A 13,796-nucleotide genomic window follows, 5' to 3' on the forward strand; every position below is an offset into this window, starting at 1 on the left:
CAATGGAATAGCGGTCATAGTGTTTATCAAGCACTTACTGTGTGCAGAGGACTGTACTAAACACTGGGAGAAAATACACAGAAGGGAATAGACTGGGAATAGACTAGAATAGTCTTCTAGACTGTGAGCCCGCTGTTGGGCAGGGACCGTCTCTATATGTTGCCAACTTGTACTTCCCAAGCGCTTAGTACAGTGTTCTGCACACAGTAAGCGCTCAATAAATACGATTGAATAAAAAATTAAACAAGGGGACTGCCACACCCCAAACACACACACAGAGTTAGACCTTGGGAAGCAGAGGAGGAGGGGCTTGGGAAAGACACAGAGAATATGATGTAGTGGAGTGCTCAGCGCTCAGAACAGTGCTTGGCACATAGTAAGCGCTTAACAAATACCATCATTATTATTACTTCACTTTTCTGTGCCTCAGCTACCTCAACTATAAAATGGGGATTGAGACCGTGAGCCCCCCGTGGAACAACCTGATCACCTTGTTACCTCCCCAGCGCTTAGAACAGTGCTGTGCACATAGTAAGCGCTTAATAAATGCCATCATTATTATTAACTGAGGCCCAAAGAGTGAAGTGACTTGCACAAGATAAGCGCTTATTGATTTATTATTTACATTTATTATTATATCATAATATATTATTATATATCATTATATCATGTACTATCGATCAATCAATCAATCGTATTTATTGAGCGCTTACTGTGTGCAGAGCACTGTACTAAGCGCTTGGGAAGTACAAGTCGGCAACCTATAGAGACGGTCCCTACCCGACAGCGGGCTCGCAGTCTAAAACATATATTATATGATATATTATAATATTATTTATATTAGATTTATGATGATGATGATGATGCTACAGAGGATTGGTCAGAGTAATAGGAAGGGAAACCGCTAGCTATGTCGACGCAGCTAAATTCAGCTGTTTCCCACCGCCCCACCCGAAGGCTGAGCAGGCGTGGGCCTCGCCAGAAAGAACTACGAATCCCAGCACGCCCCGCGCAGACTACAAATCCCAGCACGCCCCGCGGCCGGGTCCCGCGCGGACTACGACTCCCAGCATGCCCCGCGGCCGGTTCCCGCGCGGGTCCCCCGAGGCTCAGCCGCTGTGCACGCCGGGACGCGTAGTCCAGCCGCTCAGAGGCGCGCATGCGCGGGGAGGGGGTGGGCGATGGCGGGCGGTCGGACGTCGCACTCACCGGAGCCGGCCACCACGACGAGGCTGAGGGGGCCCTTCCGGGGGCCGCTTCTCCGGCAGCGGGCCACCAGCCGGACCCGAAGGGCCACCAGGGCCATCAGGGCCACCAGGGCGGCCGCGAGGGCCACCGAGGCCCCGCCGGCGCCCGCCAACCCCCCCCACGCGGCCATGTTGTACGAGGGGCCTGGCTGGGCTGCGAGAAACAACCGCTACGGATGCCGAGGAGGACCAAAATACCCGCTTTGTCATTCGTTCACTCCCTGTCACTCATTCAGTCATTCAATCATATTTATTGAGCGCTTACTGTGTGCAGAGCACTGGACTAAGTCAATCGTAGGCATTCATTCAGTCCTACTTATTAATAATAATAATAATAATGGTATTTGTTAAGCAATTACTAGGTGATAATAATAATGGCATTTATTAAGCGCTTACTGTGTGCAAGGCACTGTTCTAAGCACTGGGGAGGTTACAAGGTGATCAGGTTGTTCATTCATTCATTCATTCATTCATTCAATCGTATTTATTGAACGCTTACTGTGTGCAGAGCACTGGACTAAGCGCTTGGGAAGGACAAGTGGGCAACATCTAGAGACGGTCCCTTCCCAACAGCGGGCTCACAGTCTGGAAGGGGGAGACAGAGAACAAAACAAAACATATTAACAAAATAAAATAAATAGAATAAATATATACAAGTCAAATAAATAGAGTAATAAATATGTACAAACATATATACAGGTGCTGTGGGGAGGGGAAGGAGGTAAGGTGGGGGGGATGGGGAGGGGGAGTAGGGGGAGAGGAAGGAAGGGGCTCAGTTTGGGAAGGCCTTCTGGAGGAGGTGAGCTCTCAGTAGGGCTTTGAAGGGAGACCATTGGCACGTCATATCTCTGAACCTCATTTTCTTCACCTGTAAAATGGGGATTCATTCATTCAATCGTATTTATTGAGCACTTACTGTGTGCAAAGCACCATACTAAGCCCTTGGGAGAATGCAATATAACAGACACATTCCCTACCCACAATGAGCTCACAGTCTAGAGGGGGAGATAGGCATTAATATAAATAAATATAAACAAATAACAAATATATATTTTTATATATGTATACACACGCACACATATGTGCTATGGGCATGGGAGGGAGGACGATTCAAGGAAGCAAGTCAGGGCAACGCAGAAGGGAGTGGGAGACGAGGAGAGGAGGGTTTAGTCAGGGAAGGCTTCTTGGAGGAGATGCATAAGACTTTGAAGTGGGGGAGAGCAATTACCCAACTTGTACTTCCCAAGCGCTTAGTACAGTGCTCTGCACACAGTGAGCGCTCAATAAATACGATTGAATGAATGAATGAATCTGATATATCAGAGGAGGGGATGAAATACCTGTTTTCCCTCCTACTTCAACTGTCATCCCTGTGTATGTCCAACCAGATTAACTTGTATCGACCCTAGCGCTTAGAAAAGTGCTTGACCCATCCATAGTAACCACTTAAATACCATAATTATCCCACCCCACAGCACTATGTACGCATCTTTAAATGTTAGAATATAAACTATTTATATTAGTGTCTGTCTCCCCGTCTAGACTGTAAGCTTATTATGGGCAGAGAACGTGTCTGCTAATTCTATTGTACGGTACTCTTAGAGAAGCAGCGTGGCTCGGTGGAAAGAGCCCGGGCTTTGGAGTCAGAGGTCATGGGTTCAAATCCCAGCTGCACCAATTGTCAGCTGTGTGACTTTGGGCAAGTCACTTCACTTCTCTGGGCCTCAGGTACCTCATCTGTAAAATGGGGATTAAGACTGTGAGCCCCACGAGGGACAACCTGATCACCTTGTAACCTCCCCGGCGCTTAGAACAGTGCTTTGCACATAGTAAGCGCTTAATAAATGTCATTATTATTATTATTATTATTACTCTCCCAAGCGTTTAGTCCAGTGCTCTGCACATAGTAAGACTGTGACTCTAGGCTGTGAGCCCACTGTTGGGTAGGGACCATCTCTATATGTTGCCAACTTGTACTTCCCAAGCGCTTAGTACAGTGCTCTGCACACAGTAAGCGCTCAATAAATACGATTGATTGATTGATTAAGAAGCAGCGTGGCTCAGTGGAAAGAGCCTGGGCTTTGGAGTCAGAGATCATGGGTTCAAATCCCGGCTCTGCCAATTGTCAGCTGTGTGACTTTGCGCAAGTCACTTCACCTCTCTGGGCCTCAGTGACCTCATCTGGAAAAAGGGGATGGAGACTGTGAGCCCCACGTGGGACAACCTGATCACCTTGTATCCCCGCTAGTGTTTAGAGCAGTGCTTTGCACATTGTAAGCGCTTAATAAATAAGCGCTTAATTAATAAAGCACTTAGTAAATCCAGCGTGGCTCAGTGGAAAGAGCCCGGGCTTTGGAGTCAGAGTTCATGGGTTCGAATCCCGGCTCCACCAATTGTCAGCAGTGTGACTTTGGGCAAGTCACTTAACTTCTCTGTGCCTCAGTTCCCTCATCTGTTAAATGGGGATTAAGACCGTGAGCCCCCCGCGGGACAACCTGATCACCTTGTAAGCTCCCCAGCTCTTAGAACAGTGCTTTGCACATAGTAAGCGCTTAATAAATGCCATCATCATTATTATTATTATCCAGCGCTTAGAACAGTGCTCCAGCGCTTAGAAGAGTGCTCTGCACATAGTAAGTGCTTAATAAATTCCATTATTATTATTATTAAATGCCATCATTATTATTATTATTATAGTAAGCGCTCAATGAATACCACTGATTGATTGATAATGCCCTGCTGCTCGCGGGATCGCGCCAAGGCTCTGCAGAGGGCAACAAATGAGCGAGCAATCGATCCCGAAGCCCAGATCGGGCTGGAGCTTGGGATTATCAAGACCTACAGAAGGGAATGGATCCGCAACCTGAGAGCCGGTAAATCCAGCTCTCTTCCCTTGGTGACTTTGATTTATGCCACTTTCCGCACCTTCTTCTGACGCAATAATGTGTTTCGGATTTCCAGTGGGTCACCACCTTCCCCTTGCTAAAAAGGTGGAGTCTATTAAGAGATCTTCGCCAATAAAGCGGTCAATCGTAGTTTTTGAGCTCTTGTAGAGCACTATGCTAAGCACTTGGGAGAGTAGAAGGAACGATTTAGCACTTCCTAGAGAAGCAGCATGGCACAGTGGAAAGAGCACAGGCTTGGGGGTCAGAGTGCATTCATTCATTCATTCAGTCATATTTATTGAGCGCTTCCTGTGTGCAGAGCACTGTACTAAGCGCTTGGGAAGTACAAGTTTGCAACATACAGAGCCCGGAAGCAGGCTCACAGTCTAGAAGTGCATGGGTTCTAATCCCGGCTCAGCCACTAGTCTGCTGTGTGACCTTGGGCAAGACATTTAACTTCTCTGAGCCTCAGTTCCCTCAGCTGGGATTCGAACCCATGACCTCTGACTCCCAAGCCCGTGCTCTTTCCATTGAGCCAGGCTGCTTGCCTCCACTCCAGCGCTTAGTACAGTGCCTGGCACACAGTAAGCGTTTGACAAATGCCATTATTATCATTATGATGATTACTAAGCAATTACTAAGGAATAACCGGGCACATTCCCTGCCCACAACAAGCTTACAGTCCTGAGGGGAAGGTAATGATAATAATGATAGCATTTATTAAGCGCTTACTATGTGCAAAGCACTGTTCTAAGCGCTGGGTAGACAATATGACTTAAAAAAATGAAGAAATTGCAGCTATGTGCATGCCTACCTCCTGCTCCCACCCTGAGCGGCCCAGAGAGCCACCCTCGCTTCCTCTTCCTGGAAAACAAGTGGGTATCTAAATGGGCGGTTAGGCAGTAGCCGGGGGCCAGGCTGAGTGGAGCGTGCTGGACGTTACTGCCCTGTGGTGTAGACACCCGCTCAGAGGCTTGCGGGAAAAGGGGTTGTCGGGGAATTGTCCTTGGGAGTACAGGGAGATCTCCTTGTCCACCCCAGCCCACTCAGTTTGTCTCCATTCATTCATTCAGTTGTATTTATTGAGCGCTTACTGTGTGCAGAGCACTGTACTAAGCGCTTGGGAAGCACAAGTTGGCAACTTAAAGAGACGGTCCCTACCCAACAACGGGCTCACAGTCTAGAAGGGGGAGACAGACGACAAAACAGAACATGTGGACGGGTGTTGAGTCATCAGAACAAACAGAAGTCAAGCTAGATGCACATCATTAACAAAATCAATAGAATAGTAAATATGTACAAGTAAAGTAAATAGAGTAATAGATCTGTACAAATATATCTGCAGGTGCTGTGGGGAGGGGAAGGAGAGAGGGAAAAGGGGGGAAAAGGAAAAATAGAATAGAATTAAATTACAATTAATAAAAGAATAATAAATTGTCTTGTTGTCGAGTGGTCTCTGACTCATAGCAACACCATAATAATAATAATAATAATAATGGCATTTATTAAGCGCTTACTATGCGCAAAGCACTGTTCTAAGCACTGGGGAGGTACAAGGTGATCAGGTTGTCCCATGGGGGGCTCACAGTCTTCATCCCCATTTTCCAGATGAGGTAACTGAGGCCCAGAGAAGTGAAGTGACTTGCCCAAAGTCACCCAGCTGACAATAGGTGGAGCCGGGATTCGAACCCATGGCCTCGGACTCCAAAGCCCGGGCTCTTTCCACTGAGCCACGCTGCTTCTCTAATAGACACATCTCTCCCGAAACCCCCCGCTCTTCACCGGCAATCGTTCGGTAGTGTATCCATAGAGTTTTCTTGGTAAAAATGCCAAAGCGGTTTACTCTCGCCTCCTTCCTCACTGTCAACTTGAGTCTCCACCCTCATCTCTCCCATGCCGCCGCTGCCCAGAACAGGTGATTTTTGACTTGTAGCCAATTGCCTTCCACTCGCTAGCCACTGGCCAAGCTAGGAATGGAATGGACAGGCCTCTGCTCGACTCTCCCTCCTGTAGTCGAGACTGGTAGAGAACTGGAAACTCTCCAGATGTGAGCCTGAGAGGAATCCCAATCAGCTAGCAATATTCCCATTCCCATTTCCCTCAGCCCGGGATTTGGAGTCAGAGGTCATGGGTTCAGATCCTGGCTCCGCCAGTTGTCAGCTGTGCGACTTTGGGCAAGTCACTTCACTTCTCTGGGCCTCAGTTCCCTCATCTGGAAAATGGGGATTAAGACTGTGAGCCCCTTGTGGGACAACGTGACCACCTTGTAACCTCCCCAGTGCTTAGAACAGTGCTTTGCACATAGCAAGCTCTTAATAAATGCCATTATTATTATTATTATTATTATCGCCAGGATTCCTTGTTCATTTCGGATCAGACACGGTCCCTGTCCCACAGTGGGCTCATAGTCTAAGAGTAAAAGAAAACATGTATTTTACCTCCATTAAATAATGATAATGATGGTATTTATTAAGCGCTTACTATGTGCAAAGCACTGTTCTAAGTGCTGGGGAGGATACAAGGTTCACTCATCCATTCAATCGTATTTATTGAGCGCTTACTGTGTGCAGAGCACTGGACTAAGCGCTTGGGAAGTACAAGTTGGCAACATGTAGAGACGGTCCCTCCCCAACAGCGGGCTCGCAGTCTAGAAGATCAGGTTGTCCCGGGCGGGGGCTCACAGTCTTCATCCCCATTTGACAGATGAGGTAACTGAGGCACAGAGAAGTGAATTGACTGGGCCAAAGTCACACAGCTGACAATTGGTGGAGCCGGGATTTGAACCCATGACCTCTGACTCCAAAGCCCGGGCTCTTTCCATTGAGCCATGCTGCTTCTCTAATAATTAACAATGATGAATAATAATTAATAATAAGCATATCCATTATAATTAATTAATTATTATATATTATAATCATACACTATTATTATAATCAATCGATTATATTAATTATAATGATTGATAATTAATAATAAATAATGCATATACTAATGATTGTGGTATTTGTTAAGCGCTTATTATGTACCAGGCACTGTGCTAAGTACTGGGGTGGATACAGATAATTAGGTCCCTCATGAGGCTTACAGTCTAAGTAGGAGGGAGAACAGGTATTGAATCCCCATTTTGCAGATGAGGGGACTGAGGTACAGAGAGGTACGGTGACTTGCCCTGGGTCACACAGCGGACGGGGTGGTGGTGGGGGGGAGTTGGGATTAGAACTCACATCCCCTGACCCCCCTGGCTCGTGCTCTTTCCATCATCAATCATCATCAATCGTATTTATTGAGTGCTTACTATGTGCAGAGCACTAGGCCGGTACCACTAGGCCGGTACTTGAGAAGCAGTGTGGCTTAGTGGTTAGAGCATGGACCTCAGAGTCAGAAGGTCTAGACTGTGAGCCCATTGCTGGGTAGGGACCGTCTCTATCTGTTGCCAAATTGTACTTCCCAAGCGCTTAGTCCAGTGCTCTGCACACAGTAAGCGCTCAATAAATACGATTGAATGAATGAATGAATTTCCGGATTCCCCACCCAGGTCTGTGATATCTGTGGCGGCTGCATGTTCATTTTCCTAGGGGCGCCCTGCGGGCTTTCAGACTTAATAATAATAATAATGATGGTATTTGTTAAGCGCTTACTATGTGCAAAGCACTGTTCTAAGCGCTGGGGAGGTTACAAGATGATCAGGTTGTCCCACATGGCGCTCACAGTCTTCATCCCCATTTTACAGATGAGGTAACTGAGGCCCAGAGAAGTGAAGCGACTTGCCCAAAGTCACACAGCTGACAGTTGGCAGAGCCGGGGTTTGAACCCATGACCTCTGTTTGTTAAGCGCTTACTACATACCAAGGACTGTACTAAGTTCTGGGGTAGGTACAAGATAATCATCATCAATCGTATTTATTGAGCGCTTACTATGTGCAGAGCACTGTACTAAGCGCTTGGGAAGTACAAATTGGCAACATCTAGAGACAGTCCCTACCCAACAGTGGGCTCACAGTCTAAAAGAAGGTGAATGATAATAATAGTAACGATGGCATTTGTTAAGCGCTTACTATGTGCAAAGCACTGTTCTAAGCGTTGGGAAGGATACAAGGTGATGAGGTGAGGTTGTCCCACGTGGGATTCACAGTCTTAATCCCCATTTTACAGATGAGGGAACTGAGACACAGAGAAGTGAAGTGACTTGCCCAAGGTCACCCAGCGGACAAGTGGCGGAGCCGGGATTTGAACCCATGACCTTTGACTCCCAAGCCCGGGCTCTTTTCCACTGAGCCACGCTGCTTCTCACATAGGGCTAACGGTCTAAAGTCGGAGGAAGAACAGATATTAACTCCCCACCCTGAGATGGGGAAACTGAGGCCCAGAAAAGTTAAGTGACTTGCCCGAGGACGTACTGCAGACAAGTGGCAGAGTCAGGATTAGAGTCAATCAATGAATCGCATTTATTGAGTGCTTACTGTGGGCAGAGCACTGTGGGTAGAGAAGCAGCGTGGCTCAGTGGAAAGAGCCCGGGCTTTGGAGTCAGAGGTCATGAGTTCGAATCCCAGCTCCGCCACTTGTCAGCGGTGTGATTTTGGGCAAGTCACTTCACTTCTCTGTGCCTCAGTTCCCTCATCTGTAAAATGGGGATTAAGACTGTGAGCCCCCTGTGGGACAACCTGATTGCCTTGTAATCTCCCCAGCGCTTAGAACAGTGCTTTGCACATAGTAAGCACTTAATAAATGCTATCATTATTATTATTATTACTAAGTGCTTGGGAGAATCCAATAGAACAGAGTTGGTAGACATGTTCCCTGCCCACAACGAGCTTACAGTCTGGCCCTCTGACTCCAGGCCCATGCCTTTTCTTCCTAGTGCACTCTTCTATCACTGACATTTACTCATCAATCAATCAATCAATCGTACTTATTGAGCGCTTACTGTGTGCAGAGCACTGTACTAAGCTCTTGGGAAGTACAAGTTGGCAACATATAGAGACAGTCCCTACCAAACGCAGATGAGAAATGGTTCTATAAGCATCTTGCTTACAATAATCTTATAAATACATAAAAGAATATGGTCATGGGTACTTCATCATCATCATCATCAATTGTATTTATTGAGCGCTTACTGTATGCACAGCACTGTACTAAGCGCTTGGGAAGTACAAGTTGGCAACATATAGAGACAGTCCCTACCCAACGGTGGGCTCACAGTCTAAAAGGGGGAGACAGAGAACAAAAGCAAACATACTAACAAAATAAAATAAATAGAATAGATATGTACAAGTAAAATAAATAAATAAATAAATAGAGTAATAAATATGTACAAACATATATACATATATACAGGTGCTGTGGGGAAGGGAAGGAGGTAAGATGGGGGGGATGGAGAGGGTACCCCAGCACTTAGAACAGTGTTTGACACATAGTAAGCTCTTAACAAATGCCATTATTATTATTATTATTATTATTGCTTGGGAGGCTACAGTATTAGAGAGTTGGTACAAACATACTAACAAAATAAAATAAATAGAATAGATATGTATAAGTAAAATAAAATAAATAAATAAATAGAGTACTTATCGTCCAGGATAAATACTACCTATTTCCGTCTTCTTCCGAGTTCCTATTTTTGCGTACTTCGGTGACCTTCCCCTGAATACTCTAGATGGGCTATAAACTTCTAACCGTGTTCTGCCTGCTCCCATTATTTGTAAATAATTTTTTTGTCTCTCTCCCCTGTTAAATGGTAAACTCCTTGAGGCAGGGAATGTGTGTCTTGCTTCCCCTCTGGACTGTAAACTCCTTATGGGCTGGGAGCCCACTGTTGGGTAGGGACCGTCTCTATATGTTGCCAACTTGTACTTCCCAAGCGCTTAGTACAGTGCTCTGCACACAGTAAGCGCTCAATAAATACGATTGATTGATTGGGAACGTGTTTGCTAATTCTATTGAATTGCACTCTTCCAAGCACTTAGTACAGTGCTCTGCACACAGTGAGCGCTCAATAAATACCATAGTTGGTGACGATTACTGCTACTGCTAGAGAAGCAGCGTGGCCGAAGGGACAGAGCATGGGCCTGGGAATAATTAGCTCAAATTGTAGAGCGCTCGCTTAGCATGTGAGAGGTGGCGGGATCCATGTCTGCATTCTCCATTTCTAAATATTTTCGAGAAGCAGCGTGGCTCAGTGAAAAGAGCCCGGGCTTGAGAGTCAGAGGTCATGGGTTCTAATCCCGGCTCTGCCAACTGTCAGCTGTGTGACTTTGGGCAAGTCACTTCACTTCTCTGGGCCTCGGTGACCTCAGCTGGAAAATGGGGATTAAGACTGTGAGCCCCCCGTGGGACAACATGATCACCTCGTAACCTCCCCAGTGCTTAGAACAGTGCTTTGCACATAATAAGCACTTAATAAATGCCATTATTATTATTATTATTATTATTATTCATCAATCGTGTTTATTGAGCGCTTACTGTGTGCAGAGCACTGTACTAAGCACTTGGGAAGTACAAATTGGCAACATCTAGAGACAGTCCCTACCCAACCGTGGGCTCACAGTCTAAAAGGGGGAGACAGAGAACAAAACCAAACATACTAACAAAATAAAATAAATAGAATAGATATGTACAAGTAAAATAAATAAATGAATAAATAGAGTAATAAATATGTACAAACATATATATGTATATACAGGTGCTGTGGGGAAGGGAAGGAGGTAAGATGGGGGGATGGAGAGGGGGACGAGGGGGAGAGGAAGGAAGGGGTTCAGTCTGGGAAGGCCTCCTGGAGGAGGTGAGCTCTCAGTAGTGCCTTATTATTATTATTATTATCATCAGAAGGACCTGGGTTCTAATCCCTCTCCACCACTTGTCCATTCATTCATTCAATCATATTTATTGAGCGCTTACTGTATGCAGAGCACTGTACTAAGCGCTTGGGAAGTCCAAGTCGGCAACATCTAGAGACGGTCTCTACCCCACAACGGGCTCACAGTCTAGAAGGGGGAGACAGACTACAAAATAAAACAGGTAGACACGTGTCAAAATCGTCAGAACAAATAGAATTAGAGCTATGGACCTGGGGCAAGTCACTTAACTTCTAGGTACCTCAGTTACCTCATCTGTAAAATGGGGTTTAAGATTGTGAGCCCCATGGAGGATACAGACAGTAAGTGCTCAATAAATACGATTGAATGAACGGTAGGGATTGTTTCCAACTTGATTACCTTGCACCTACCTCAACGCTTAGTACAGTGCCTGGCATATAGTAAGCGCTTAACATATACCATTATTATTAATAATAATAATCATTATTAATATTATATTAATATTATAATATATTATAATTATACTATATCTGTAATATCTCATCTGTAAAATGGGGTTTAAGATTGTGAGCCCCATGGAGGATACAGACAGTAAGCGCTCAATAAATACGATTGAATGAATGGTAGGGATTGTTTCCAACTTGATTACCTTGCACCTACCTCAGCGCTTAGTACAGTGCCTGGCATATAGTAAGTGCTTAACATATACCATTATTATTAATAATAATAATAATCATTATTATAATATTATAATATATTATAATTATATATAATAATAATTATTATTATTAATTATTATTATTATTGTTATTATTACTAATACTGCTGGGACCAGCTCTCTTTCCCTGTCTATCACACTCCAGTTTTCTCCCTGCCTCTCTTGCCTTTCCACCTACTTAACCAAGCCCTGACGAGGTCCCTGGGGTCATTCTGCGAGCCCTATGTGGGACAGGGACTGTGCCCAATTTGATATCCTGAGAAGAACAGTGCTTGGCACATAGTAAGTGCTTAACAAATACCATCATTATCTACCCCCAACGCTTAGTACAGTGCCTGGCACATTGTAAGCACTTAACAATTGCCACAGTATCCCCGCGAGGTAGAGGGAATCACAGGATTCCTATTTTACAGATGGGGAAACTGAAGGTAAGTGACTTGACTTGAGAAGCAGCGTGGCTCCGTGGAAAGAGCCCGGGCTTTGGAGTCAGAGGTCATGGGTTCAAGTCCCCGGTCTGCCAATTGTCAGCTGAGTGACTTTGGGCAAGTCACTTCACTTCTCTGTGGCTCAATTACCTCAACTGGAAAATGGGGATTAATACTGGGAGCCCCCTTTGGGACAACCTGATCACCTTGTAACCTCCCCAGCGCTTAGAACAGTGCTTTGCACATAGTAAGCGCTTAATAAATGCCATTATTATTATTATTATTATTCATTCAATCGTATTTATTGAGCGCTGTGTGCAGAGCACTGTACTAAGGGCTTGGGAAGTACAAGTTGGGACACCTCTCAGCCGGCTCCCTAGGATTATGGTGTGCCTCTGATTGGCTCCTAGAATCAATCAATCTATCGTATTTATTGAACGCTTACTGTGTGCAGAGCACTGTACTAAGCGCTTGGGAAGTACAAGTTGGCAACATATAGAGACAGTCCCTACCCAACAGTGGGCTCACAGTCTTAAAGGGGGAGACAGAGAACAAAACCAAACATACTAACAAAATAAAATAAATAGAATAGATATGGACAAGTAAAATAAATAAATAAAAATATGTACAAACATATATACAGGTGCTGTGGGGAAGGGAAGGAGGTAAGATGGGGGGAGATGGAGAGGGGGACGAGGAGGAGAGGAAGGAAGGGGCTTAGTCTGGGAAGGCCTCCACATATTTTGCACATAGTAAGTGCTTAATAAATGCCATTATTATTATTATTATTATTCATTCAATCGTATTTATTGAGCGCTGTGTGCAGAGCACTGTACTAAGCACTTGGGAAGTACAAGTTGGGACACCCCTCAGCCGGCTCCCCAAGATTATGGTGTGCCTCTGATTGGCTCCTAGAATCCTAACGCTTCTTGCCCCCAGTCTTCCGCCTGCCAAACCATCTCTCGCCTTTCCCTTCCTCCCCTGAAAGGGTAGGCAGAGGAACCTGTGAGACTCATAGAGATCATCATCATCATCATCAATCGTATTTACTGAGCGCTTACTGTGTGCAGAGCACTGTACTAAGCGCTTGGGAAGTCCAAGTTGGCAACATATAGAGACAGTCCCTACCCAACAGTGGGCTCACAGTCTAAAAGGGGGAGACGGAGAACAAAACCAAACATACTAACAAAATAAAATAAATAGAATAGAGATGTACAAGTAAAATAAATAAATAGAGTAATAAATATGTACAAACATATATACATATATACAGGTGCTGTGAGGAAGGGAAGGAGGTAAGATGGGGGGGATGGAGAGATCATTCTAGCATCTGAAGTGCGAGCAACCTCCAACCCGGTGTGACACCCTTAGGCTTCAACGTAGTCTTTACGCACTTGTCCGAGTCATTTTTCGAAATGGCCAAATACCAGCATGCCCAGGATCGATCGCTGAAGAACACCACTAATTGTGAAATCGAAGCAAACCTACCGTGTGCTCATCAAAGAGTTGATGGGAATTATGGCCGCTGGACAGGTGCCACCCTCCCTTTATTGGTTCTGTCTGCAAATCCCATCTTGGGTGTGCCATCTTGAATGCCAGCCTACATCTGGACTGTGACTAAACACTTGTTGCGTCTATCAAGGAGCAGTGTGGCCTAATGGAAAGAGCACAGGCTTGCGAATAGACTGTAAGGTCATTGTCAATCAATC

At 45.3% G+C, this 13,796-nt stretch overlaps 1 protein-coding gene and 1 non-coding gene across 2 annotated transcripts in view; both read right to left on the reverse strand.

Moving 5' to 3' along the window:
* Positions 1-13,494, reverse strand: part of ALG14 (ALG14 UDP-N-acetylglucosaminyltransferase subunit) — a 135,552-nt gene extending 122,058 nt beyond the window's left edge. The window contains exons 1-4 of the mRNA XM_038745620.1: positions 13,482-13,494; positions 4,960-5,105; positions 4,173-4,229; positions 1,210-1,417 (exon numbers count right to left, since the gene is read on the reverse strand). Coding sequence (XP_038601548.1) covers positions 1,210-1,417; positions 4,173-4,229; positions 4,960-5,105; positions 13,482-13,494 — 424 coding nt within the window. The remainder of the gene's footprint in view (positions 1-1,209; positions 1,418-4,172; positions 4,230-4,959; positions 5,106-13,481) is intronic.
* Positions 6,058-6,195, reverse strand: LOC119927951. The gene has a single exon (XR_005450915.1). It is a non-coding gene; the product is annotated as a small nucleolar RNA SNORA7 (small nucleolar RNA).
* Positions 13,495-13,796: the final 302 nt, after the last annotated feature.

This window comes from Tachyglossus aculeatus, chromosome 4, assembly GCF_015852505.1.
Source record: "Tachyglossus aculeatus isolate mTacAcu1 chromosome 4, mTacAcu1.pri, whole genome shotgun sequence".
Classification (NCBI taxonomy): Eukaryota; Metazoa; Chordata; class Mammalia; order Monotremata; family Tachyglossidae; genus Tachyglossus; species Tachyglossus aculeatus.